Below are 27,867 nucleotides of genomic sequence, written 5' to 3'. Positions count from 1 at the left end.
AAAAACTAAGCAACTGAAAACTCAAAAGAAATTTCTGTAATTACCACAGCAATAATTCTGATCACATGCATCTCAAGGAATATATATATTTTCCTTTTTTTTTTTTAGAGGGAAGAGGGGAAGGAGTGAGGGAGAGAATCAAGTAGGCTCCATGCCCAGCACCACGATGGACTCAGGCTTGATCTCACATGACATGTGTCAAAACAAAGCGACACTTAACCGACTGACCCATCAAGGTATGTGTGCATACACACACACATACACACATATATACACACACACACCTTAAAATATGTGACTCCTATTACAGAACCTAGCACTCAAGGCAACAAGAAGTAAGATCTATGGCAGAAACCATCAACTGCCACCTAATATCTGTTTTTATGTTCTTCCTTAGGAATATAATCTCAATTTCATTCTGGATGGCATTGCACCTCTTTGCCATGCCTGCTCTCTGCAATGTGAACACAAGAGCTATTGCTCCAGCAGTCATCTTAGATCATAAGGTGATCTTTGAAAATGGAAGCCAAACACTGAGGATATGGGAACAGAGAGAAGGAATCCGGGTCCCTGAGTTTTTTGAGAAACAATTGTGAAGCTGCCATCCAAACCCTGAACTGCCTACCTTCCAGATTTCTTATGTGTCTAACTACTATAAAAAGATATCTACCAGCAGATGAATTCAATTCTTAACAAATATGAAATTTGGGACATGGAAGTGGGGTGATACAAGTAACAGAGACTAAAATAAGGCACCCTTAAGGGAGTTGATGAAGCAAACATTAATTCTGATATTGCTAGCTGGAAAACCGGTGACCTTATTAAAAGAGAGTGAAGGATTTGGTCAACTGTGGTCATCTACAGAAACTGAAACAAACCATATGTCAACTAATGCTATAGCAAGGAGAGAAATCTAGAAAAAAGAAATCAGAATGTTGGCATGTGCTGGCTTCTTATCACTTAAAGTCCTGAGAGAGAAATAAACTTCAGAGTTGCAAGCAGAGATGGAGAAAATGCAGATTTCCTAAGGGAGGGGTAACTCCCTGCCTATGGCCTGCAATTCAAGCTAATAGTCCTATAATTCAAAGTCTTGCATAGCTGAAAAAACACCAACTGCTTCTGAAGTAGCAAACTGAAGTAATTGAATGGTAGCTACAAAACTACAGCCTTGGCAGTAGGGAAGACTGGTACCTTACCACACAAAACTAAGGTCGTAAGGGTGTTGTCTTTCCACCCATGATTTCCACCATTGTTTCAAATGGCCTCATCAGAATCATCATTCCCTCAGAAGCCAGAAGAGGCCAATGAACTTGGATGGTGAAAAAATACTCTTTATTTCCACCAACTTGTAAGTGAAATTTAGCATTTCTTTTAATTATGAAATTAGACAAATCATAGTACTTATGACTTTGCTACCAATAAAAATCACAATATATTCTTCTCACATGCAAATGTTGCAGAATCTCAACTTTTTTAATTTAAACTTAATTACTTAAAAATTGTGCTATTATATTAGACTTGCCAATAGATATTTTATTTAGTAAGTTAAAAGCACATATTACTATGTTTCAAAGTTAATATTTTGCTAATCGTCTTTCAATATAACTGGTTTCCTTTGTAATCCTAAGTACTTTATTTTGTGAATTTTGAGACATCATTCTGAGATGGATCCACAGGTTTCACCAGACTGTTGAAGGGGTTCCACAGCACCAAAACAAGACTGGAAATTCCTGGGTAAACAGAGCACAAAGGGCACAATCTTCACACTGAAAAATTCTGTCTGGGCAGGCACTTTGGATCAAAGCAGCAAAAAATCTAGAAACTAAGTGTTTTGAGATAATTGTATGGGAGGTGGGGAGAGATAAAGAGACTAGACTGCAAAAGCCTCTTAAGTTTCCAAAATAATAACCAAATTCATCAACAAGAAGTGACCTATAAAAGCCGTACATTTCCCAGAAAGGGCATCTTCACTAATACCCATCTCAGGTGTGGTTATGGAAGACACTGGACAAGATTAAGACTTTCAGAAGGCATAGGAGACAATGGAGGCCCTATCAAAGAACAAAATCAAGTATTATACTATCAGGGAGTCACTGTCACTCCTAACCAGTAAGATTTTATAATGCACTTAATAATCCCCTTTTCTGAATAATAGCTTCAATCACCGTTATCCTAATTCCTTCCCTACCACTAGTATTAGTTAGAACGTCAATAACTCATCTTTGGTTTACAGAACTTTGAACCACAAAAACCCACACTACGATCTAATGAAAAAGACTGTGTACCAAAGGAAAAAAAAAAAAGACTGTGTACCTAAAGAGCTTAGATTTTCAGTTATTTATAATAACTGGATGAAACTCTGGGTTGTTCCCCTTTGGAAAGAACAAATAAGTTCAATATATAGGAGAAAGTACACATGAATATTTGTGTACCCACAGGGGCAGCTTATGGCAGAAATCTAAAAAGAAATAAAATAATCTACAGATTGACTTTATGTTTTATAGTCAAGACAAAAAATAAAATTTTATCTTATAAATGAGGTAAAAATTTAAAGCTACTTTTACCTAATTTAAAGGTAAAAATTTAAGCTATTTCCAAGCAAAAGTAGCTGGTGTTACTTTAGTTTTCATATACCAGCAAACTCAAAGTTTCCTAGTTTAATTTCAACAAAGTAACAGCGTCCTACATTAGATATGACTTAGTAATGAAGAACACAGACTCTTGAGCAAGTCTGCCTGGGTTAGAACCCAAACTCTTTGGCTTTAAGCTATGTGACCTTACACAAGTAAATGTCTTCAGTTCTCTCATTTGTTAAGATGAGGATAAAAATAACATCCAACCCAAAGGATTGCTGTGAGGATTAAATGAGGACTAAATGAGTTAATACATACAAAGTACTAAGAATAGCTTCTAACATACAATTTTATTATCAGATTCATACTCTTCAGAATTTCCTAAATTTTATTTCATTTTTTTAAATAAGATTTTAAGTAATCTCTATACCCAATGTGGGGCTCAAACTGACAACCCCAAGAATAAGAATCGCAAACTCTACCGAACTCTACCGCACCAGTCAGGTGCCCCAGAATTTTCTAAATTTTAAATGATTGTCATTCTTACTCAGTAGTTTTAGACTTACATGCCCTAACTGACAAAATAATCATTTAACCACCTCAATGGAAATGAGCCCCTCATTCAATTATTTACACTAAAGTGACCCAGAAAGGATAAGGTTTTAAATTTTTGTTTGTGGACTACATATGAGAATTGAGAACATACTCTTCCCCACAGAAATTAGATGATGTGACGATGATTTCTGAAGCAGACCACAAAATCCTATTTATTCCATAAAGGAATTCTAACTCAACAGTTCTTAGAGTATAAAAGCCCCTGTTCGGGATCCCTGGGTGGCGCAGCAGTTTGGCGCCTGCCTTTGGCCCAGGGCGCAATCCTGGAGACCCGGGATCGAATCCCACGTCGGGCTCCCGGTGCATGGAGCCTGCTTCTCCCTCTGCCTGTGTCTCTGCCTCTCTCTCTCTCTCTCTCTCTGTTTTTGACTATCATAAATAAATTAATTAATTAAAAAAAAAAAAAGCCCCTGTTGGATATCTTGGAGCAGAGAGACAAAGGAGTAATGTGGGGCGGGGGAGAAAGAAAGAAGCTTTTCCATTTTCCTGGTGCAAGATCAGCTTGTTCTTGACAAAATTTCAATATGGTTTATATCTGGCATACTTCTAATTACCCTCTATACCTTGGTTCTCTCATCTCACATGCCCTAAGCCTCTAATATTGGCCACCATGTTGGTATCATATAATGCATAATTACTTGATCTTCTCTTTCAGTAAAAACTCGCACCTCTTCAAGACAGTTGGTCTCTGCTCCATTTAGGAAATAAATGGACAGCATCAAACTAATCCCCACCAAGGTATGAATAACTGAGCCTTTAAACTTCCTATAAGCAATGACCTTTTTAAAAAAAATAAGCTGAAAAATCCTCACTGGTTTGAAGTGAAAATAGAGGTGAAGGAATCAATTTAGGAGAAGGAATCCAATACACAAATAGTAGAAGGTCACTCTTCAAACCTCATGACTTTCACAACTTCTATTTCCCCTCCTAAAATTCCAAGAATTTTCACAACACAGCTCAAGCAAAAATCTGGGAGATTTAGTCAGGCAACTGTCATTTGTAAAACTACTATGATTTCAGAGCTATTATCATAAAATCAGAGATGAAAAAGAATCTCAGTAGGTCATTTTTTAAAATCCTGCTATTATCTATTTTGGAGACCAACAATATTCTTTTAAGATCTTCAAGGGAAGAAAAGTTCACAACTTAACTCAGTCTGTTCTAAGGTATGTAACTCAATGAGTGTTGTTGTTTTTTTTTTAATTTTTTACTGGCTCAGTTGATAAGAGCACGCATTTCTTGATCTTGGGGTCATGAGTTGACCCCACACTTGGCATAAAGACTACTTTAAAAATAAATTCCTTTAAAAATTAAAATTATTAACTGGCTAATATATATCCCCTTTGCTATGGGAAGTAAAATTCTTTAAATTCTCTCTTGGAAAATGAGAACTGGTCAGAATTCTATTCACGATACTTCACGTATTGTACAGTATTAACACAACTTGGAGTTCCTTTTTCTGTTAAGTTTAAAGTCCAGAATTACTCGAATAGTATCTGAATTTGGAACCCTAATATATTTATTGCTCTTTTCCAGATTCTCTCCAAGTTACCCCACATATGATATTAGATTCAAAAAACTGTATTCTGAATTCATACAAGCCATACTCTTAGAACTCCATTTAAGGTACAAACTTAGGGATCATGTGGTCAAAAGATATTTTCACACTGTATGTATAATTATCATCTAAGGTATCTTTTGCTCCACAATGTGAGAAGGAAAAATAAACATTTTTGGACATTAACCACTCAACTACATTGTCATCAAGTAAATACTGTATTTTACATTTAAATCTCACTCACCTACTAGAATCTCTGAGTAGTTTGGAAAGACTGATGAACACTAGTCCCTTTAACACAAGAACACTCGAAGTCACCTTTCTAGCTGTTATTTAAAAACCCACACAGGGGATCCCTGGGTGGCGCAGCGGTTTGGCGAGATGGAGAGATCCTGGAGACCCGGGATCGAATCCCACATCGGGCTCCCGGTGCATGGAGCCTGCTTCTCCCTCTGCCTGTGTCTCTGCCTCTCTCTCTCTCTCTGTGACTATCATGAATAAATAAATAAAATCTTAAAAAAAAAAAACCCACACAGGAGCACCTGGGTGGCTCAGTAAGTGTCCAATTCTTGATTTTGGTTCAGGGTCCTGGGACAGAGCCTCATGTAGGGCTCAGTGCTGAGCTTGGCGCCTGGCTTAGGATTCTCTCTCTCCCTCTCCCCCACTCGTGAGCTTGTGCATAGGAGCTCTCTTAAAAAAAGTTAAAAACCCATACAGAATCTGCTATTAATACTCCTTATACTTACTTTAAAATACGTGTGTGTGTGTATATATATATACACATATATATGTAGTATATATAATAAAAGTCCTCTGAGTGACACATATCACTAATTCATCCTCTCAGTGTTTATCCTAACCTCTTACAACCATACTGTTCCAACTCACCATACATTATACCAGTAGTTTGGCATCAGTGCTGGCAGAGGTTGACATAGTGGAAGGTAATCCCATCTTACCTTTTAGGGTTAAATATGTTGCACAGAAAATGTTAAGAAACAGCTTCAACTTCTACATGTCATGTCTCTGATTCAGTGATCCTAAAAGTGTTGTCCAGACACCCTTTCAGGGGATCTGAAGGATCAAAACAATTTTCATAATGAGATGTTATCTGTGTTTTCCACTCTCATCTCTCGTAAGTGTACAATGGAGCTTTTCAGATGCTATGTGATGGGTGATATCACATCAGAATGAACGCAATGGCAGAGATGAGAATCCAGCTGTCTCTATTAAAACAGTTTCTAAATTTGCAAAAATGTAAAGCAATGCCAATCTTATTCATTTTTTTTGTTTTGTAAAATACAGTTAATGTTTCATAAAACATGTTGTCTATATTAGCATATCGTGGGTTTACTGTTATTTTATGTAAATTAATAAGTATTTTCATTTTTTCCTAGTTTTAAGCCCTAATATAATAAATTTTTACAGATATAACACATAAACAAAAGCTCTTTGGATGCTAAATAATTTTTGAGAGACCAAAAAATTTAAGAACCATGTTATATGGCTAATATAACCTTAATTTTATAACTCATCATGAAGATCACAGTTTCCAATATAGTACAATGTAATGAAAACAGCATGGGGCTTTTTTTTTTTTTTTTTTTTTTAAGATTTTACTTATTTATTCATGAAGGATGCAGAGAGAGAGAGCTAGAGACATAGGCAAAAGGAGAAGCAGAGAGCCCAGTGTGGGACTTGATCCCGGAACTCTAGGATCAGGCGCTGAGCCAAAGGCAGACGCTCAACCACTGACCCAAATAGGCGCCTCCAGTATGGGCTTTCCAGTCACTCAAAAAGATTGAATTCTCACTCTCCCACTTATTAACTGCATCCTTAGATAAGTCAAACAAACCTGTAAGTCTCATAGATTTCCTGTGAGTAGCAAATGACAAAATATATATGGAACACGCGAATACAGTTAATGCCTGGCACACAGTAGACACTCAACAAATGACAACTATTAGACACCTTTAAAAAAAAAAAAAAGGGAAAGAAAGAAGGTTAACTGCAAAGAAAGGGGTCCCTCAGCTTAAAATCTCCAATCAGCACCATAACCTTTAACAGGGACCTGTCCATAAGCACCTATCCCTCAGATTCTCAAGTAAGCATCAGTATGAGGCAAAATAATCTTTCTGTTGTCCTTTTCTTTTATTGTTTCTATGAGAATCTTGAATGATAGTAAGCACATAATGAGTATGTATTCAATACGTATCTGTCAAAGTCAACAGAACTGGAACAAGATTCCAGTTCCAAATGCACAATTCTAAAAGGAAGGTGGCAATCTAGTCTCCCATTCACTACCCGTATGACTACAAGAAAAGGGTCTGAATCCTAAAAAAAAATCCTCTCTTGAAATCCTAACTCTTCTCACCCAACACTGGATACGTGCTGCTTTGTATCAGATATTTCCTGCAGTAGTTTGCTTAGCTCACCATGCCCTTTCTCAGAGTTATCTGCATCCCCAGGGCCCTGAAAGTCATATCTATACCAACAAATTAAAGGAGGAGAACCAGGGTTGACACCTGACCTAAGTTGTTCACCTGAATTTTCCTCCTTAGGAACTCAGAATTAGGACTGAAATTAGGTTTGAGATGGCCTCCTGAATGAAGCAGCTATGAACTTGAGAGGTATGGGATGGCCATGTGCCAAAAAAGGCAAAGAAAGTTGGTTTGTAGAAATGAGGAAACAAATTACAGTCTGAGAAAAGCAAGAGAGAAGAGAGTATACTGCCTAGGTTCCTAAGAACCTAAGTTCTAGCCCCTCAAGAGATCCAACTATCCCCTTGGTTCTGTGAAATACTCCCATATTCTCCACAAATAAATTTCTTTTCTATTTTGTTTAACATATCCAGTGCCAGTTTCCTTTACTTGCAGCCAAGCAGTTTGACTAAACTAAGCTTACTAAATCAAATCATAACACTTTTTTATTTTTCAGTACTATTTTTTATCTTATACACTGTTGACAGGCACAGATTTTATACTTAACTCTTTTACTTTGCCAACATACCCAGTGATGCTTTTTATTCCCTATTACCTCTGATATCATTTCCCCCACATACATGAATTCGTGACAACTCAAATTTCTCCATCTCCCTATAAAAAAACCTGCTGCCTTTCATAACAAGTTTTTTTTTCAATTTTAGAGAACGTAAATTCACTAGTTTTCTACTTTTCTCTCCAGTTTCCTGAATTGATATTTCCTTTTTATTTTAAAGATTTTATTTATTTATTCATGAGAGACACAGAGAGAAAAAGAGAGGCAGAGACATAGGCAGAGGGAGAAGTAGGCTCCACGCTGGGAGCCTGACATGGGACTCAATCCTGGGTCTCCAGGATCACGCCCTGGGCCGAAGGTGGTGCTAAACTGCTGAGCCACCCAGGCTGCCCTATTTCCCTTTTATAATTTTTTCTAGTATCCTCAATTAAGTAGAATATTTTTGACATCCCTCATCTTAAGAAAAAGCCTCAAATTATGATGAATACTGACAGCCAAGAGGCAGAACTTCATGATTAAGAGGATGGGCACTGGAGCAAAGCCTACATAAGAATCCCAGCTCTGTCCCTTCATTCCCTGCATATCCTTCAATTTAGCTTAACTTTTATATCTCTAATTCCTCACTTAGGAAATGAAGACAACAATGGTATCAGCCTTATAACAGAGCTGTTGGAGGGATATAATTAATATATTTTAAAATGCTTAAATAATGCCTGGTCTAGTAGTGAGAACACCATACATGCTAGATATCAAAGTCAATATTTAGTCGCAAAAGTTAACTTTTAATAATATCCTTAAGTCAATGACTAGTCAAGTGATACTCTTCAATACCTAATAATCAGAAATGGAAGCCCTGGGGCATTCTGTCATCTAAGATCAAAGATAAAATTACATTTAGGATGCTCAAGGCCAGAACTGTCCAATAGAACTTTCTGCAACAGGGCAGCCCCGGCGGAGCAGCGGTTTAACACCGCCTACAGTTCGGGGTGTGATCCTGGAGACCCGGGATCAAGTCCAATGTCGGGCTCCCTGCATGGAGCCTGCTTCTCCCTCTGCCTGTGTCTCTCCCCACCCCCTCAATAAATAAATAAATCTTAAAAAAAAAAAAAAAGAACTTTCTGCAACAATGAAAATGTATGTGTGCTATCCAGTATGATAGCCACTAGCCGTGTGTAGCTACTGGGTAATTAAAATGTAGTGTAACTAAAAAACTGATTTTTTTGTTTTTATTTTTATTTAATTTAAATAGTCACATGAGGCTAAGGACTACTGTATCAGACAATAAAGCTTTACAATATAAGCCAGAAAAATTCAAAATATGGTTTAGAAAAGTCTCTGTAATTGTCAAAATTGAGAGGGTTTCTCATTACTCTTTATTTAATTGGAATATGCCACACCTAAACACGCAAATTAATAGATTCTATCAATTCCCCCAAAAAGCTTGATAAACGTGGTAACAAGGATAAACAATGGCTATTTTTGCCACTGTGTGGGAGAGACCTAATAGCGTAAAATTATAAATATAATAAACATATAATATTCAATGTCAGCAACATCCTTAGCCTGAAGGCCTGCTGCAAACTTGAACACTACTGGCAGTTACTTTAGAATCTAAGAATTCAGAGCAAATAGAGGAAATCTCTCATGTTCTTGAGCTAACAGCAAAGGATACAAATCTGCCCTCTTTTATTCTAAAAATGATGATCCCTTTTGCTTTCTACTATTGAAAAAGAGAAAAGAAAAAATACGCCAGGTGACTTATGTATATATTTAATCCCACGAATCCTAACGGACCAGTGAGATAAGCATTAACAACCCTGTTACCGCAAAATTGGGAAAAGTGAAATAACTTTCCAAGATCATATGGGTAATTCGTGGCAGAAACTTAGGCCTGTATTTACCTAATTCTAAGACTATATACCAGAGCTGCCTTATTAATACCAAGCCTGTTACTAGAAATAAGGCAATAAGAGGTCTTAAAATAAATCCACCCTTTTCTGGTCATTCTAAATAAATAGTAAGGTCATCAATATCAAGAGAAGAGAAATGAGGAAACAGATGGACAGGAAATTTATCTGGGACACTAACACATGAGGTTCTCCTGTGCTAAAATATCCGTATGTGTTTCCTAGTATATCCTAAACAGACAGATTGGATCAATAATAAAAGGCATCTTTAAGGGAGAAGCATAAAAGGGTACCCTGGGTGGCTCAGTTAGTTCAATGGCCAACTCTTGATTTTGACAGGGTCATGATCTCAGGGTCGTGGGATGGAGCCCAATGTTGGGCTCTGTGTTCAGTGGAGAGTCTGCCTGAGGATTCCCTCCCCCTCTCTGTCCCTCCCCCAGGTCACAAAGGCAAGTACACACACACTCTCTAAAATAAATAATTTTTAAGGGAGAAGCCTAACAAAAAGGAAAAAGTGCAAAAATTCGGGTAAAAATAGGAAAAAAAAAAAAAAAAAGAAAAAACGAGATCTCATGTAGAAGGTGGTGTCACCAGAAACTACTTATAGTGCTACTGAAAACCACCAGTGTCCCAAGATTTATATACATGGGAACTGTAAAATCAATCCTCTATGCAGAAATACATAAAGGGCCTCAACTAAACAAGTCTAAAGAAACATCAAATTTTATTTTGCTTTAATCAAACCAAATTATAATAATCTATTGTTACAACATGCAAAAGAAGTAGGTTATATACACATATGTGTTTACTTGTCTACATAAAGGAAATGTCAAGGAAAGTTTCTACTTTTTTGGTAAGCTTTCGTTCTTACTCTGTAATTAGAAATAAAATACAGGTACATCTCAGGACTCAAATCTATACTTTTTTTCAAAAGATTTTATTTATTTATTCATGAGAAACACAGAGAGAGAGAGAGGGGCACAGACACAGGCAGAGAGAAGCAGGCTCCATGCAGGGAGCCCGACATGGGACTCGATCCCAGGTCTCCAGGATCAGGCCCTGCGCTGAAGGCAGCGCTAAACTGCCGAGCCACCCGGACTGCCCTAAATCTATCTTATACAAACTCAGGAACCAAGCAGATTCTGCTAAATTTTTAAGATTCTATTGTTTAATAGAAACCATATCAATCATCATCTGAATTCTCATTCTTGTTATCCAAAACTGAGGAATTGAACAGATGGAGAGGATGCACTATTCACTATCTAGACTCTTACTATCCAAACTCAGGATATGAATGCAATAGATTCAGATTGCAAAGAATCACTGTGAATCTTATATCAAATTTTAATATAATTTCACATGATTTACAAAATTAGGATTTTTTCTTTTAGCAACATGTAAGTATTCTACTAAAATCAGATAAACACTGGCTGCAAAACAGATCTGAAAAAGCATCTTTTTATACCCTACTTCTCAGTAGTTAGCTGGAACAAGTTATTAAGTTATTGCCTCTCAGCTCCAAACTCCCACCCTTCTTTCCAATCTGCCTTAATGATGCTGAAACTGGGATTCTGCAAACCATGTTTGCACTTTGCCAGGTGGTTGTCTCTCAGGCTGCCAAGAGCCAGTATTTCAAGATGGACTGAAACCCCAGAGTAGGAAAAAGATACTGGTGCCTTCCTGTCTGTTCTTTGGGCTTTACCCCAGCAAAGATTTCCTCATTCCTATAACAGCATATCCTCCCATAGTAGAAGTGAATCCAGGTTATAGTTCTCCCAAGACTTGTGAAAGACACCAAGTCCAGTCAATGCCCACTCCTCAAAGGTCTGAGGCTCAAACCTGTGGGACCCTTCTTTTGAGCTCAGACACCAGCACCAGCCATGTAGTGTCTTTTCCTCAGAGGTCTGAGCTTTGATTCTACAGAACCCTTCCTCCTAAGTCTCTAGGTTTTCCCTTTAGTCTCTAAGCCCTTGGTGCTGATAGATGCTTCTTGAAGTGTCTCTCTCCATGATAGTTTTATTTTTATCCTTTGTTACCTACTTAACAACTTTATATCTAGTAAATGATTTTGTTAAATCATTTTGTTTAACATTTTGTTAAAATATCTCTATTCAGGGGCACCTGGGTGGCTCAAGTGTCTGCCTTTGGTTCATGTCATGATCCCAGAGTCCTGGGATCAAGCCCCACATCGGGTTCCCTGCTCCTTCTCTCTTTCCTTCTGGCTGCTGCTCTGCCTACTTGTGCACTTTCTCTCCCTCTCTCTCTCAGTCAAATAAATAAATAAAATCTTCAAAAAGAAAAATCTCTGTTCAAACAAACGGTGTGGTTTCTGCCCTCTAACTGGGACCTGACTGATTTAAAAGAAAAAAAAAGGCTCATTATATAGAATATAATACTGTTACAGTAAGTTCTGTTAAAATTCAATGCTACCCATAATAACAAGCAAAGAAGTGTCAAAAGTAACTTGTTTAGGGGTGCCTGGGTGCTCAGTTGGTTAAGCAACAAGGGAGGCCATTTCTGGTTTGGAGAAGACTATGCAAAAGTAAACTAAAGTTCATTGTGGTTTCAGTAATCCAGATTCCTCCCCTATCGCCACCATCAAAAAAAATAGTCTTTCTTTTCTCCTCTTCTTTATATCATTAAGTTATACTTGCTTCCAGTTGCCAAAAAAAAGGAAAAAAAAAACCAACGACAAGCAACAGTTTTCTACCCTAACACATTTAAGAATAGGAACTCATGCTTCATAGATGGACCATACAGAATATTACAAAAATGAAAGATGTATATAAGGATACTAAATAATCCAACTCAGACACCACAGAGTACTAATTAAATGCTAAAGGTATAGCTATATGCACAAAAAAAATTTGATTCTAGAATATTATGCACAAGAATTATAATACAATATTACAAATGATCAAATAACATACAGTTCTTTTCTTTCATCATTCCTTCCAATTCTATAATTCTACCAAGCACAGAAGTTAGATATACATTATTCCTAACCCAATGTCACATATAGGCTTAAGCCTACACATAAATACTCAAAGAGGTTTAAAATCTCAATGACTTTAGTATAGGATTATTTCAGCATATCTCACAACTAAAATATCTTTTAGGAAGTCTAATCAGTAGATCAAAGTCTCCAAAATATCCCAATATAACCATATTCAAAGTTTTAAATATTAAAAAGGGGAGGGGGGTAAAATGACTCCTCCCATCATTCTGAGCACTATTAAGTCAATTAGTTCCAAAGCAGCTTTGGAAATCAAAGAAATGATGATAGGGGCACCTGGGTGGCTCAGTGGTTGAGTGTCTGCCTTTGGCTCAGGGCATGACACCAGGGTCGTGGGATCAAGTCCCACATTGGGTTCCCTGTGAGGAGCCTGCTTCTCCCTCTGCCATGTCTCTGCCTCTCTTTATGACTCTTATGAATAAAGAAATTTTAAAATCTTAAAAAAAAAAAAAAAAAGAAATGATGATAGTCTCTTTTTTTAAAAGGTTCTTTTCAGAGCTATATAGGTGTCCCTCATCTGGAGGTATGGACAGAGGACACATACACTCTAGCAAAGTAGAAAAGCAACCTCTCCATCTATTTCCATGATAAGCTGGAGATGCATTCTCAGGGAAAGAAGTGCCATAATGGCAGAGTAAAGCTTTTCTACTGAAGCAAAGGATAGCCAGCGTTGGCCTGCTGAAAATTCAAGTACATAAATATGCAAATTCAGGGGCACCTAAGTGGCTCAGTAGACTAAGCGATTAAGTGTCAGCCTTCAGCTCAGGTCATGGTCCTGGGATTAAGCCCCGTGTCAGGCTCCCTGCTCAGTGGGGAGCCTGCTCCTCCCACTCCCTTTGCCCCGGCCCCTGCTCTCTCACTTGCTCTGCCAAATATACAGAAAATCTTTTTTAAAAATGCAAATTCATTTTTCTTCTGTGGCATTCTAGACCACCAGAATTGCTTTCAAGCCTTAGGATTCCCTAACTTCACATTCATAGCTCTAACAGCTTTTTATCTCTCCTCTCTCTCCTTCTGCCCTCCAAAACTGGGCATTCCCAACTCTCTTCATCACTTACTCTGTTCTAGCCATGCTGACTTCTTCATTAGTCTTCCAAAACACAAGGCAAGTCTCAAGCCTATCAGTTCCTGGATTCCCTCTGCCTGGAATGTTCATATTCCATATACCCCAAATGGAAGAATCCATCACTCTTTCAGGTTTTCAAATATCACATTTTCAGTAAAGCTTTCCTTGACTAAAATGACACACAACCCTATTATTTCCCATTCCCCTTCACTATTTTTTCACTTAGCCCTCATCACTGTCACTAACATGCTTCTTGTGCTTGCTCTGGCACTATATATACTAACAGATATTTCTTGTTTATTAATTATCCCCTCACCAGAATGCAGCTCCATGATTATAGGATTTTTATCTGTTATGTTCACTGCTGTAGTCAGCATTTAGAATAGTGCCCAACAACATACCCAGGTGCTCAATATACCAAAGAAATACATGATACTGCTCCAGCAGTTACTTGTAACCAGGACATGCTACCATTAACAGTTCACATTCTAGTCTGAAAGATTTCAATTAACAGACTAGATTTAGGTTATTTTTTCAAACTGTGCTCTGGGAACTGCAACAATACCTCAGGGGCAATTGTGAGGGTAGAACATGAAAACCTAATAAGCAAACAAAAAGTCCTGTATGCTTTTATTCACAGGATTTCACGTAAGATTTAATTTGTAAAAAGGATTTAGCAACTTCAAAAAACCTAAGACTACTGGATTATATACAACTTAGTTTCTACTTTTTAAGCCTTACTTATTTACTATAAGTGAGGATAATCTCGGTATATTTATATCATGATTTAGAAAGAGATAAAAATAGATAAAACTAGTCTTATTTAATCTGCTACAAAAGCAATCAAACTCTACTGTATACTTTCTAATTAAAACAAGTAGAAAGCAGAATAATTTTTTTAAAAAAAGTATAAAAATTTTGTTATTCCATGTATAAGAACATACGTAAATTAAGTAGTTGAAAATTAAAATCCAAATCCCATTACTACAAATATCTCCATACACAAAAATATCTCCCAACCCATCAAATAGCACTGACAAAACAATATTTTATTACGAACCTTACCTTGAAATTCATTCTAATATGACCTGACCAGATGAACTTTTAAAATATTACACATTCCAGTAAGGAAAAGAAGAGCACTCACCTTAATGAAGTTACAGATGGACAAGCCTGTCCATACAAACCCATCTGGCCACAAAGAGAATCTGAAAAGTAAAGAAAAGTTAGTTATCAGAAGCTCCAAAGTATATTAAACTATAAATAAGATTCATTTCTAATTAAAACACTCTGAAAACAAATAGAAGGCTAAAATATTCAACTCTACCTGAACACATACTTTCATGAATCAAAAATGCTATTATACAATGAGAGGAATTATACTGAAGACAGACATACCAGGAAGCATAAGAAAAACACACTATAATTCCAACTCCAAAGGAGCTGAAAACATAAAATTCAACAACTTGTTATGCTAAATATTATACAGAGAGTATAATAATGAGTATTGCAGGTTCCCATCCTCACATAATTGTCCCCTATACCATCTACTCTTCAGTCAAAACAGTGTTATCTTTATTGATTTCTTTTATACTGGACTTAAGACTTCACCTGAAGAAAGAACAGTTCCATCACTTAAAGTTAAAAATAGCACTCAAACAGGAGTTTTGAATAAGAAACTCTAGGTTCAAAATCAACTATGGGGGTCCCTGGGTGGCTCAGCGGTTTAGTGCCTGCCTTTGGCCCAAGGAGTGGGCCTGGAGTCCCAGGATCAAGTCCCGCTCGGGCTCCCTGCATGGAGCCTGCTTCTCCCTCTGCCTCCCTATGCCTGTGTCTCTGCCTCTCTCTCTCTCTCTCTCTCTCATGAATAAATAAAATCTTATAAAAAAAATTAACTATGACACTAAAAGACCTTAAAGAATTTATGTAACCTCACTGAACCTAAGATTCTTCATCTGTAACTTGGGAATAAATACTGCCTACATAATTCTATTTACTCATCAGGGATAAATTCCAGGTTTGTTGTTAGAATTAAAATCAATGAACAAATGTAATGTTGTCTATTAGTACTACTACCGGGCACAAGGATGATCCACAAATGTCTACAGGTAACATGAATGAGAGAACTTGGAATGGGCATAAGCATAAACATATGTATACACTGCACAAATAGTGGAGAGTGTGTACAACTAAAGAGAACATGTTCACACTGAAGGAGATGGATCAGCTGCTATTCCCAGTTCCAGCCAATTGCTGCTAAGGAGAATTAATTGCAAACCCAATATTCTAAGAACTAATTTTTCAAGATAAGCAAGATATCCAAAATTTTATTTGCATTCTCCTGATTTTTCTTTTCTAAATACAATGTGGACCAAACAAAACATTAGATTCTGTCCCAAGGTTATAACCTTTAAGCTAGAGGCTGAATGAATTCCTTGCATCTATTTGTTCTTGCATACACTAGAGAGAGACAAGGCACTTCTATTCCTGCCAAAATGACAGAATAGATAGCTTAATCAACATGTCACTGAAAATTACAAACATTGGATAAAATCTTCCAAAATCTTTAAAAATTAATCAATAATCCTGAAGGAAAATAACATCTGATCAAGGCCTAAAAACTAAATATAACAGAGAAACTAAAGAAGTATGCAGGGAACTGAAACCAGCTTTCATTCGCCTTCAAGGCATTGTGCCAAACCCTATGAATTTCAGCTTGCACTTAGAAGGCCTAATGGGGCCCAAGGTACAAGAGGCAAAGTCCAGGTACCCAAGAGATAGCAAGGAAAACTTGCTTGCTTACCCTTGGCACTGAGTGCCAGCCAGGGGATGGGGGCCTATGATTGCAGTAAACCAGTATCTCCCCTGATACTGATAATCATAAGCTGACTCTCACCTAAGCTGACTCTCACCTAAGCTGACTCTCACCTAAGCTGACTCTCCCCTCTCACGGTTTAAAAAGCTTCATACTTAGAATTCTGTTTACAGTAGTCCTAGAATGGTATTATTCCCCACCTGTCCTTGAGAAAAACAAATGCAAATCCTCTCTGGGGAATCTGCCTTTGATCTAGGCCTAGAACTCCCAGATAAGGTACCAAAATAAATAAATTCACAATCAAAAATCACAAAACCCAGAAGGGGGGTATCACAAAACCCAGGAGGGACACCTGGGTGACTCAGCAGTTGAGCATCTGCCTTCGGTTTAGGGTGTGATCTCAGAGTCTGGGATCAAGTCCTGCATCCGGCTCTTCCAGGGAGCCTGCTTATCCCTGTCTATGTCTCTCATGAATAAATAAATTAAAAAAAAAAAAAAAAAAACACAAAAGGAAACAAGCCACCTTAGAATAAGATAAAGCTGAAGTATCAGTTTACAGAACCAAAACCTCAAAGATCTCCAGATATGGTAATTACTAGACCCTTAAAAAAAAAAAAAAAAAAAAAAGATTTTATTTACTTATTCAATGAGAGAGGCAGAGACAAAGGCACAGGAAGAAGGATCCCTTCAGGGAGCCTGATGCGGACTCAATCCTAGGACCCAGGGTTCACAACCTGAGCTAAAAGCAGACACTCAACCACTAAGACACCCAGGCAACCCTACTAAAGCCTTTTTTTTTTTCTGTTTTACTTTATGAGTGATTAACTACTCCTCTGTTTCAATTACCTGTATGACTCTCAAATCTGTATCTCTAACAGGGATCAATCTCCTATCTCCGAACATAAATATCTAACAACATTCCATCCTGGAAAAAACAAATCTGTCTTTCCAAAGCAAAAATGATCATCTTTCTTTAATAAAGTTCCTATCATAAAATGACATAAGTCCTTTTACTTAAGAATGGCCTTTTAGCCTAACTCCTTTCTTTGCCTTTGTTAAAACAGAACACCTCTTTCCATTTTTTGATTTCTATGAGAAATGACTTCTCTAAACACTCTTGAGCTCTTAACCCACTCCCCACCGAAGAGGTAAGTAACTTGATTACTGGGTAGAGCTAACTCGGGACTCTACATCAGGACTCCACAGGCAGTGAGTGATCTGGATGCACTGATCTGTTGACCCTAACAATCTACGTATCAGATGGGCTGTCCCATGGTCTAGATTCGTAGGTAGGGATAAAAGAATGGAGAGTGAGCCAGCCCACTTGACTTTAAAATCTAAATCACATTCTGTAATATTCTACAACATCAGCTTTAGCAAAAACAAAGTTAACTCCTCCAAAAGTTACCATATGACCCAGCAATTCAATCCTACACACATATGTATGTATGTGTTTATAGAAAAGAAATCCTCTTGGGGATGGATAGATGGACACACTCACGCAGGTACATGTGTGTGCATGCCCAACAGAATTTAAAACATATATGTGCAAAAACTTGCATACAAATTTTCATAGCAGTTATTACTTATAATGGCCAAAAAGTGGAAATAAACCAAATGTTCAACTTATGAATGGATAAATGAAATGTGGTATACCACATTTGGTATATTGTGGTATACAATATTCATATAATATACAATATTATTCAGTCATAAAAAGGAATGAAGACCTGTTACAAGATACAACATGGATGACCTTGAGAGCCTTATGCTAAGTGAAAGAAGTCAGACACAATAGATCACATATTTGGAAAACAGATTAGTAGTGACCAGAAGATGAGGGAACGGCGGGGGGGGGGGGGGGGGGGGGGGGGACACTTCTATCAGGCTTTTTTTTTTTTGGAATGATGAAAGTGTTCTGGCACTCAATAGCAGTGACAATTGTACAAATTTGTGAATAAAAACCTTTAGTATAGAGGCACCTGTGTGCTCAGTCAACTGAGTGTCTGACCCTTAGTTTCAGCTCAGTCATGATCTCAGAGTCATGGGATCAAGCCCCACATTGGGCTCCACGCTCAGTGGCAGTCTGCTTGTCCCTCTCCCACTGTTCCTCCCTCCACTAGTGCTAATTCTCTCCCTCTTTTCTCTCTCAAATAAATATAAATAAAAATCTCTAAAAAAAAAAAAAAACCTTCAGTATAAAATCACCCAATTATATGCCTTAAAATGGAAACTTTATGGTATGTGAGTTTGTAGCTCAATAAAAAACTATATTTAAAAACAGTAATTTTGGGATCCCTGGGTGGCTCAGTGGTTTAGCACCTGCCTTCGGCACAGGGCGTGATCCTGCAGTCCCCAGGATCGAGTCCCACATCAGGCTCCCTGCATGGAGCCTGCTTCTCCCTCTGCCTGTGTCTCTGCCTCTCTGTCTCTCATGAATAAATAAAATCTTAAAAAATAATAAAAAAATAAAAAATAACTTTTTTTCTTCTGTTGGTTCTCGTTAAACTCCTCAGTTCAAAATTCCCTCCTCAGGCCAGGGAAAAGGATCTTATATTTTGAGTCCCCCAAACATCAACAACCTTAGGACCCCCAATTAGTTACCATTTACTACCAACTCTAGCTCCCAGGTATCTTTCTGATTTGCTTTAGCCTCAATGCCTTAGTTTCAGTTTTTAATCTGAATTTTAATTCATTTTTAATCTAGATTACTCCTCCTAAATGGTGAACTCTAGGCTGGTTAACTGAAAGAACAAACATCTGCCAATCTTCTCTCTACCCAGCAAATGACCAGCAACATGGAAAGAAAATAAGGCTAAAGTTTACAGTTCGGTCAGGAAAGTCCCAGTGTCCTCTGAATTACAAACTCACATTTCTGAAGCCAGCTATAGTTGAATATATTCATTCATTCATTTATATCCATAATTTATACAGTTTGAGCTAGTGTCAAAAGCACCTAGTAGAATTTTCTCCAAATCCTTTAAAAACCAACATACAAGTAGGTTTGTATAGAATGGCAACCAGAAAATGAGTGGTAAAGATGAATCATTCACTGATGAGTATGCTCCAATAGAAGCAACTGTACTCTATACCGTCACCAACACAAGATTATGGAATTCCTTTTAAGATAAGCAGTCTTCAAGTGTATATTAAATTGAGTTACAGGGGCACATGGCTAACTCAGTAGAGCATGCGAGCTTGATCTTAGAGTTGTGAGTTTGAGCCCCACAGTAGGCACAGAGATTACTTAAATTTTTTAATAAAATATATGAGTTAAAAATATATATATATATATGAGTTATAAAGTATTTACATTTAGGAAGATGTTTATCAGACTAACAGTAGTATAATAACGCATTATTTAGGAGCAGGAGGTGAAATGGGATGAAGTATTTTTAAAAAGCTCCCTAATTCTTATCTAATTTTCCCTCTCCCACTGACACAGAGATGTAATGCTTTATAAGTTTACAAAGAACTCAACATTCACGACCTTGAGTCAAGACATAGATTGGAATACCAACAGTGACCTTAGGTACTATTAATTTCTCTAAGGCTTAATTTCCTATTCTACAAAAGAGAAGATTCATGCCTCAGTTTCTCAGTGACTACAGCTTGAATGAAAGCATCAGTGTAACCTTAGAAAAAAGAACTACAAGTTTGTTTAAAATAAATGCTACAGCACTAGAGGTTAAGAGACTATTCCTTTTTTTTTTTTCTACTTCTGAACTTAGGCCTGTCTAATAAAAGACTTGAAAGTATAAAATTCACTAGCATCCATGAAGGAATAACCCCTTTGACTCATATTACTTAACTGAGCATTGTGACTTGTTATACCATTAGTCACAGGTAATTATTATTGCAGTCAAAGAAATTACCTATCTTAATCAGCCTGAACAAAAGAAATCTGCCAGAGGATGGAGTAAAGGGAAAAGAATCCTGCTGAGTAGCCATAAGCTGCCCATCTCACCTCCACCTGAAGGTATTGGAGCAGCTTGAGCTAAAAAGTGAGATCTCAGAGTCCTATGCTCCAGAAAGCAATTAAAATCATGTGAGAATTGGGACGCCTGGGTGGCTCAGGAGTTGAGCATCTGCCTTCATCTCAGGGCGTGATCCCAGGTCCAGGGATTGAGTCCCACATCAGGCTCCCTGCAAGGAGCCTGCCTTCTCCCTCTGCCTCTCTCTCTCTCTCTCTCTCTCTCTCTCAGGGCGTGATCCCAGGTCCAGGGATTGAGTCCCACATCAGGCTCCCTGCAAGGAGCCTGCCTTCTCCCTCTGCCTCTCTCTCTCTCTCTCTGTCTCTCATGAATAAATAAAACTTAAAAAAAAAAAAAAAATCATGTGAGAATGATCAATTCACCACGGGAGTATTAAAGGAAAACGAGAGGCCAAACATAACTTTGGAGAGCTCTGATAATTAAGAGAAGAGGAACTAGTTAAAAAAAAAAATTTTTTTTAAGAAAATTGTACCGGAGATCGCTGCAAGTGATTTAATGCACAGGAAAAGCAATAATGCTACATGTTAAGATGGACACATGATGAAAACAGAATATTGGCTTTTATTAAAAGAGAATTAATAGTAAGAGGGTAGATTTTGTGTCCTAGTGAAAACAAAAAAAAAAATAGACTGCAAAAGGGTTAAGAATTAAGACTGGGTTTGTAGCTAAAATACAGGTTTAGCTACAAATTGAACAAAATGAAAATAAATGGGAAATGCAATAAGGTCAAGCAGTCAGAGAGGAACAGATTAAGGAATCAGAGAAGGTGAATATGTTACAACATTCATCACACTGCATCCCCCATTACCCTGTTTTCTTTACAGCTGATCACCAACAGATATGACCTGTTTTACTGTTTCTCTCCCACTGGAAAGCAGAGAAAAAGTTTGTTTCATTCTGTTACATCCCCAGAACCTAGTATATAGTTAACTGTCATGTTTGTTCAATAAATGAATAGAACAGGTTCCACAAGCAGTGAAAAAAGAGAGTCCAGGTAAACTAAGAACAAAATCTGACTGAAAACTCACTAGACCTTTTAAATAAAATCTGCATCCATCAACTACCTCTCGCTACTTCAAGGCAAATAATTTAGGACCAATCTGCAGTTAGAAAAACAAGTATCCAGAATATATGAAAAACCCTTAAAACACAATAATAAAAAAGTAACACAATTTAAAGTGGGCAAAAATTTGGAGATACAGCTCATGGGTAGAGCATCTGACTGCAAAAATAAAAGGGCAAAGATAAAAGTTACTAAGATCTGTAAGTGTCCATTAAGCACATGAAAAGATTAATCATCAGGGAAATGCAAATCAAAACCACAATGATACCACTTCATACTCACCAGGATAACTATAATAAAAAAAAATAGACAATAACAAGTGTTGCAAAGGTGTAGAGAAACTGAAACTTATATATTGCTAGTGGAAATGTAAAAGAGCACAGCCACTTCACAAACAGTTGAGCAGTTTACTAAAAAGTTAAACAGTTACCATATGACACAGCCACTCCACTCCTAGGGTATATACCAAAGAAATGAAAACATTCATGCATAGAAAAATCTATACACAAATGTTCATAGCAGCATTAAATCTTAACAGCAAAAAAGTAAAAATCCAAATGCCCATTAGTTGATGGATAAGTAAGATATGCTATATCCATACAGTGGAATAGTAATTGGTAATAAAAAGGAATGATACATGCTACAACATGATCCTGGAAAACATGCTATGTGAAAGAAAGCAGTCACAAGACTACATGATTCTATTTACATCAAATGTCCAAAACAGGCAAATTTATATTAGTAGTTAGACTGTGGATCACTGGTTACATTTAATAAGATTAGTAGTTTCTTAGGGTCTGAGGAGTAGGGGACTAAAGGGGACTGACTGGGTATGGAGTTTCTTTCAGAGAGAGGAAGATGTTCTAAAATTAGACTGCAGTGATGCTTACACAACCCTGTGAATACATTAAAAACACTGAATTTCACACTTTAAACAGGTGAACTGTATATGAATTCTATCTCAATAAAGCTTCAAAAAATGAGAGAAGTTTAGAACTCCATCACACAAATGTTCTTAAGTTCCTGCTTCCTTCGCTAGTGCCACAGGAGCCACCCCCACCCCCACCCCCAAACTGGAACAGGAAAGGTAGAGTAAAAAAGTAATGACTTCACCAGAAAGCAATGCTACCACAGCAATATTTTCAAATATATAACCCCTGAATCATTAGTGGTTCAGGAAAGTTTGTTTTCTGGTGAGTTCCACTATTTCCAAACTGCACCATCTATTAATTAAACATGTTTAATGAAGATACCCTTACGGTTCACAAAAAAAAGTTTTATACAAAATTCTAGAGAAAATTCTACTAGTATCTACAAATCAACTACTTAGGTTAACTGCCACTCTCCTCCTAAAACAAGGACAAGTCTTGTTGTTCTCTAATAACGGAAGATTAAAAAAAAAAAAAAGTGCATGCCAAGCAACAATCAGCTTTTAGCTTTTTAAGACTGTTTTAAGACTAAGGAGTCTGAACTAACTGCCTCTTTCCTGAACTCCATAGTTTAGGTCTGGTGTCAATCAAACAGGTGGTAAATGTGGGGGAGAGAGGAGCTTCTTGGCCAAACAACACAGAACTATATAGCTTTTTACAAACCCCAAACCTTACTTCCTGCAATTTATGTAAACAGATCACAGGCCACCCTCTTCAAACTAAATCATAACCCAAGTAAATAACACAGGATTCTATTTCTGGGTCTGTCATTAACTCACTGGGTAATCCTGAAGCTTCAGTCTCTCTACTCTGCTCAATAACTTAACCACAATTTCCAGTCCTAAAATCCTATTATGTGGTCTAATAAAGAACTTGTTCCCAATTTATAGATTTGTTTTTAATGGAAAATCTGACAAAAGTATATGAAATTAAATATTATGTTCAAGTCACTTTTATTGAATGTACTGAAATATGAAAAATTCAAAAGATTGTTTACTTAATCAAAAATGTTGAACTCTTCCACTTTAAACTTTTAAAGGTATTCACTAAACAGAATAGGCTTTCAGAAGGCTGAAGGGTTTTGAGGCTTTAAATTTAAACTCAGTTATATTTAGAAAGCCAAGATGCCACCTCTCTGGATCCTGTATCTTTATCTTGGGCATTTGATTCATGTGCTTTGCCTGGTGTAATTCAAAGCAAGAGATCCTACCATATCCCTGAAAAGTAAACTGAACACATCAGAATGTACTGATCACCAGAGGAATGTCATACTGTACTGCAACCAAAAAGATAGGAAGCTACAGTCTCCCACTGCTAGAGCTGTTTAACAAAATAAAAATTACCTGTCTGGTCCAAAGGCAGTCCACAAACCACTGCCAACATTGTAAGAACAAATTTTATCCCATCACTAAAAACCCTGACTCAAGTCTAGGGTGAAACCTAGGGAATTTGTTAAATAAAAGTATATCAGCTGATTCTGATGCACAGGAACTACTGGTTTACAACATGGCTAGCAGAAAGGCTTCATATCATTTACCAATTATGTTCAATAGGTAATAGCTACCTGAAGTGCTACTCTGAGGAGGTCATGTCTAAAAACAACCAGTAATTAGTAGTTTGCCATGGACAAAGTGATGGGGAAATGGCCACATGCAAACCACGTATCTATCATCTGTGATTCAGACCACTGAAAGGGCTTTTATTTTTAAAGGAGGCTTCTGGGGTTAAGAGAAGAGACTAAGATCTGGATTATTTACTTTTAACTAGCAAAAGCTTTGGCTGACTCTTGTGTGTGTGTGGGGGGGGGGGGGGGGTAAGAGGAAGCAAGAATAGGACCACTAGCATGGGTACCCATACTCTCCATAAATACTTATTAATATAAGCTTCCCAATATTACACAGAAAATAACAAGGTTTCTGCTCTCAAAATGTCAATAATCTTGTTTGAAAAATGAAAATTCTGCACAATTATATAAATTTCTTTTAAAAAAAAAAAAAGGAGGTTGTGCCTTGAGTTCCACATCTGTTAAAGGTGGGAGCTAGTGGGAACACTGAGTACCAAGCAAAAACAGTATAATTTAGATAGATTCAAGAGGGAATCACCTGGGGGTTCCTCATCAATACATGACTAAAGTAATGGTTAAGATTCCACTGGCAGCATTTTCCAGGAAAAAAACCAAAAATATATAATCAACGCATGACACTGGAAGGCAAATAATCTGCTTTGTGTTGTTTTGTATCCATCTATCTCTAACATTGGATTGCTGGCTACTAGTGGTCCAGGTACATGTCAAATTAACCTTTCTGGGGGCACCTGGGTGGCTCAGTCAGTTAAGTGTCTGCCTGTGGCTCAGACCATGATCCCAGGGTTCTTGGGATCAAGCACCGAGTGGGGCTCCCTGCTCAGCAGAGAACCTGTCTGTCCCTCTCCCTCTACCCTTCCCCCAGGCTCATTCTCTCTCTCAAAATATTTTTAAGACTTAAAAAAATAAATAAAATAAGAAGAAAGAAAAGAAAGGAAAGGAAAGGAAAGGAAAGGAAAGGAAAGGAAAGGGAAAGGAAAGGGAAAGGAAAGGGAAAGGAAAGGGAAAGGAAAGGGAAAGGACAGTGCAAGCCATTACCCTTCCATGAAGGGCAGTACAGGCCCGGACACTTTCCATTCACTTGTCCCCTGTCATTCTTCTTCCCTTCCGTTCCCCTTCCCTTTTCCTTCCCTTTCCCTTGCCCGTTACCGTCCCTTTCCCTCCCTTGCCCTCCTTTCCCTTCCCTTTCCTCCCTTTCGCCTTCCCCTTTCCGCTCCCCTTCCCTTCCCTTCCCTTCCCATTTCCGTCCTTTCCCTTCCCTTTCCCGTTCCCTTCCCTTCCCTGTTCCTTCCCTTTCCCTTATCCCTTTCCCTTCCCATTTCCCTTCCTTCCCTTTCCCTTCCCTTCCCTTCCCTTCCCCTCCCTTCCAAAGGAAAGGAAAGGAAAGGAAAGGAAAGGAAGGCTGTTGAGGCATATGTGGCAAATAGCTTAATGACAGACCTGTGATGGGTATATGAGGATTCATTATACTTTACCTACTTTTGCAAATACTCAGCAATGCACTTGTGGACCTTCCTGTTACTTGGTCAACTCCAGCACTGTACAATTAATTCTTTTTCTTTTCTTTCTCAGATTTCAGGAAGCTTAAGAATGACTGGTACTTCTGAAGAAAACAGCCTAGACTCAATCAGAAGAAAACCGGCATTCATTTGTTAGCTCTACTAATAGGAAATCTCTCTGAATCTACTCAAAGAACTTCTTGTAAATTAATATGAGAACTGAATATGAGCCAAGAGAGTGACTCAGCTGCTAAAAAGAAACAAAATACAATCTTAAACTTCATTAAAAGAATAGTATCCAGATCAAGGAAGGGCCCTGGTCCCAAGCACTCTTCCCTGGTTGGTTCACAACTGGAGTATTATACTCTGTTTTGAGCGTCACATTTTAATAACACTTACAAGCTAGAACGCTTGCAGGGAGAGATATCAACCTAGTGAGGAGTTTAGAAGCCAAATGTAAGTGCAGAATGTCCGAAAAAACTGGGTGTGTTTAATATGGAGAAGAAAACATTTCCCTGCTTTCCTTGTCACCTCAACCATAGAGACCCTGAGGATATTATTTTCCAGAGGATTTCAAGAGTTAATAAGGATTCCATTGTCAGGTAAGTTAAGTTTGAGATGAACTTTTTTTTCTCTAACAGACTTACCATAGTGTTCAACATCCTCAAGTGCTTTATGATTCTTCAGGAAGGATGTTCATTCAGTATTTCCAATTGGAACCATTTGTTCATGCAACAGAAATTCACCAAGCCCCAAATATTTGCCAAACATTTCTCTAAGTGCTAGGGATACAATGAACACTTTTAATATTCTGGATGATACTTTGTGAAAAGACAAGTGATCCTCTTGCTACTCCTCTAACTTGCATTGTGCTCCCATATCTCTAGGTTTTTTATTATGCTATCAGCCTAGAACATCCATCACTAATCTTAATTCAAATATCATCTCCTCCACAAAGCTTTTCTGATCATAAGCAAAAACTCACTTTTCAACAAGCCAATGGCTTTTTTTCTGTATCAGTTCCTTGCAAATAGACTATGCCTCTTAATTACCTTCAGATTTCTCATAATGCCCAAGACAGTGTCTTGCATGCACAGGTGTTCAAGAAATATTTGTGGAATAATCACTGAAATACTTGAAGGATTATCTTGTTAAAGAACGCAAACTAGGTCTCTACTGTTCCACAGAGGACTAAGAGATGAAGTTAAAGGAAATGCTGCCTCAATTAGAACTAATGCAGCCTACCTTACAGGTGTTCAGTGACTATAGGTGTTCTAAGGGTAGCCAAGTAAGTATGTATGAAGAGCTTTAGAGGGAAATCTCACTGGCCTAAATAAAGGATTAACTCTTAAAATTTAGGAACTACTTTACTTCTATTTTAGACAAAAGAAAACTTTTGATAAAATAGATTTGTATCAATTTTAAAATTCCAGGGGCATCTGGGTGGCTCAGTCAGTTAAAGGGTCAGACCCTTAGTTTTGACTCCGGTCACGATCTCATAGCGGTTGTGGGATCAAGCCCCAAGTTAGCTCCCCACTCAGTGCAGAGTCTGCTTCAGATTCTTTTTCCCTCGCTTTCTGCTCCTCCCGCTCACTCACTCTCTTTCTCTCTCAAATAAAATCCTTCCAAAAAAAATCTTAAAATTAAACTTAAACATTAAGTACCCTTTCACTTACAACTATAGTGAATATATAATAATGCCTGTTAATGTCATTTACAGTGCTAAGTATAGAGACACAGTCTCTATTCTAAAAGAATCTAAAAGCAAAACATTGCTCCCAAAGCTAATCTGAAAGCATAGATCATTTACCTTAATAAAAACTGTTCCTTAGCGGGGGAAAAAAAATACTCCTTAGATGAGGAAATTCTTTAGATGACTGAATATTTTGCAGGCAGAGGAATAACTATGAAGCCATTCGCTCCTCTTAAAGATCTCTACAGACACCACTAAATACATTAAGTTCTTCAAAAACCAAAGGTAGCCATTCTGGCTTTTTAGTTAAAAACTAGAGAAAAAAAAAATAAACAAAATAAAAAACTAGAGAAGAAGATACCTCTACATAACAGAGGTTTTCTCTGCAGTCTCTCTCTCAAACTAAAAGCTGTAGTCTTTGCTGGCAAGAACCCTGTCTTCTACTTGTTTCCCCAGCATTTAGTAGAATGCCCAGGACATAGCACAAACAGTGAATAAATGAGCAACAAGTCAGAGAAATTAATGAGTCCAATGTCCCTGAATGAAAACAGCACCTTAT

The 27,867-nt window shown here is 37.5% G+C and overlaps 1 protein-coding gene and 1 long non-coding RNA gene across 6 annotated transcripts in view; one reads left to right on the top strand and one right to left on the bottom strand.

Annotated features, from left to right (window-relative positions):
• FOXJ3 (forkhead box J3) overlaps window positions 1-27,867 on the bottom strand; it is a 141,841-nt gene that overhangs the window by 103,295 nt on the left and 10,679 nt on the right. For 4 of the 5 annotated variants that reach the window (XM_038557690.1, XM_038557691.1, XM_038557694.1 and 1 more), the window contains exon 2: window positions 14,880-14,940. In XM_038557690.1, the coding sequence (XP_038413618.1) occupies window positions 14,880-14,940 (61 nt within the window). Of the gene's footprint in view, window positions 1-14,879; window positions 14,941-25,595; window positions 25,734-26,262; window positions 26,395-27,867 lie in introns of those variants that run through there. The other variant, XM_038557693.1, reaches the window with a different exon arrangement.
• Window positions 433-26,771, top strand: LOC111098936. The gene is made up of 3 exons (XR_005370057.1): window positions 433-1,348; window positions 3,844-3,926; window positions 25,689-26,771. It is a non-coding gene; the product is annotated as an uncharacterized LOC111098936 (long non-coding RNA).

Source organism: Canis lupus, chromosome 15 (genome assembly GCF_011100685.1).
Source record: "Canis lupus familiaris isolate Mischka breed German Shepherd chromosome 15, alternate assembly UU_Cfam_GSD_1.0, whole genome shotgun sequence".
Classification (NCBI taxonomy): Eukaryota; Metazoa; Chordata; class Mammalia; order Carnivora; family Canidae; genus Canis; species Canis lupus.
This window is presented reverse-complemented; position numbering and strand designations above follow the sequence as displayed.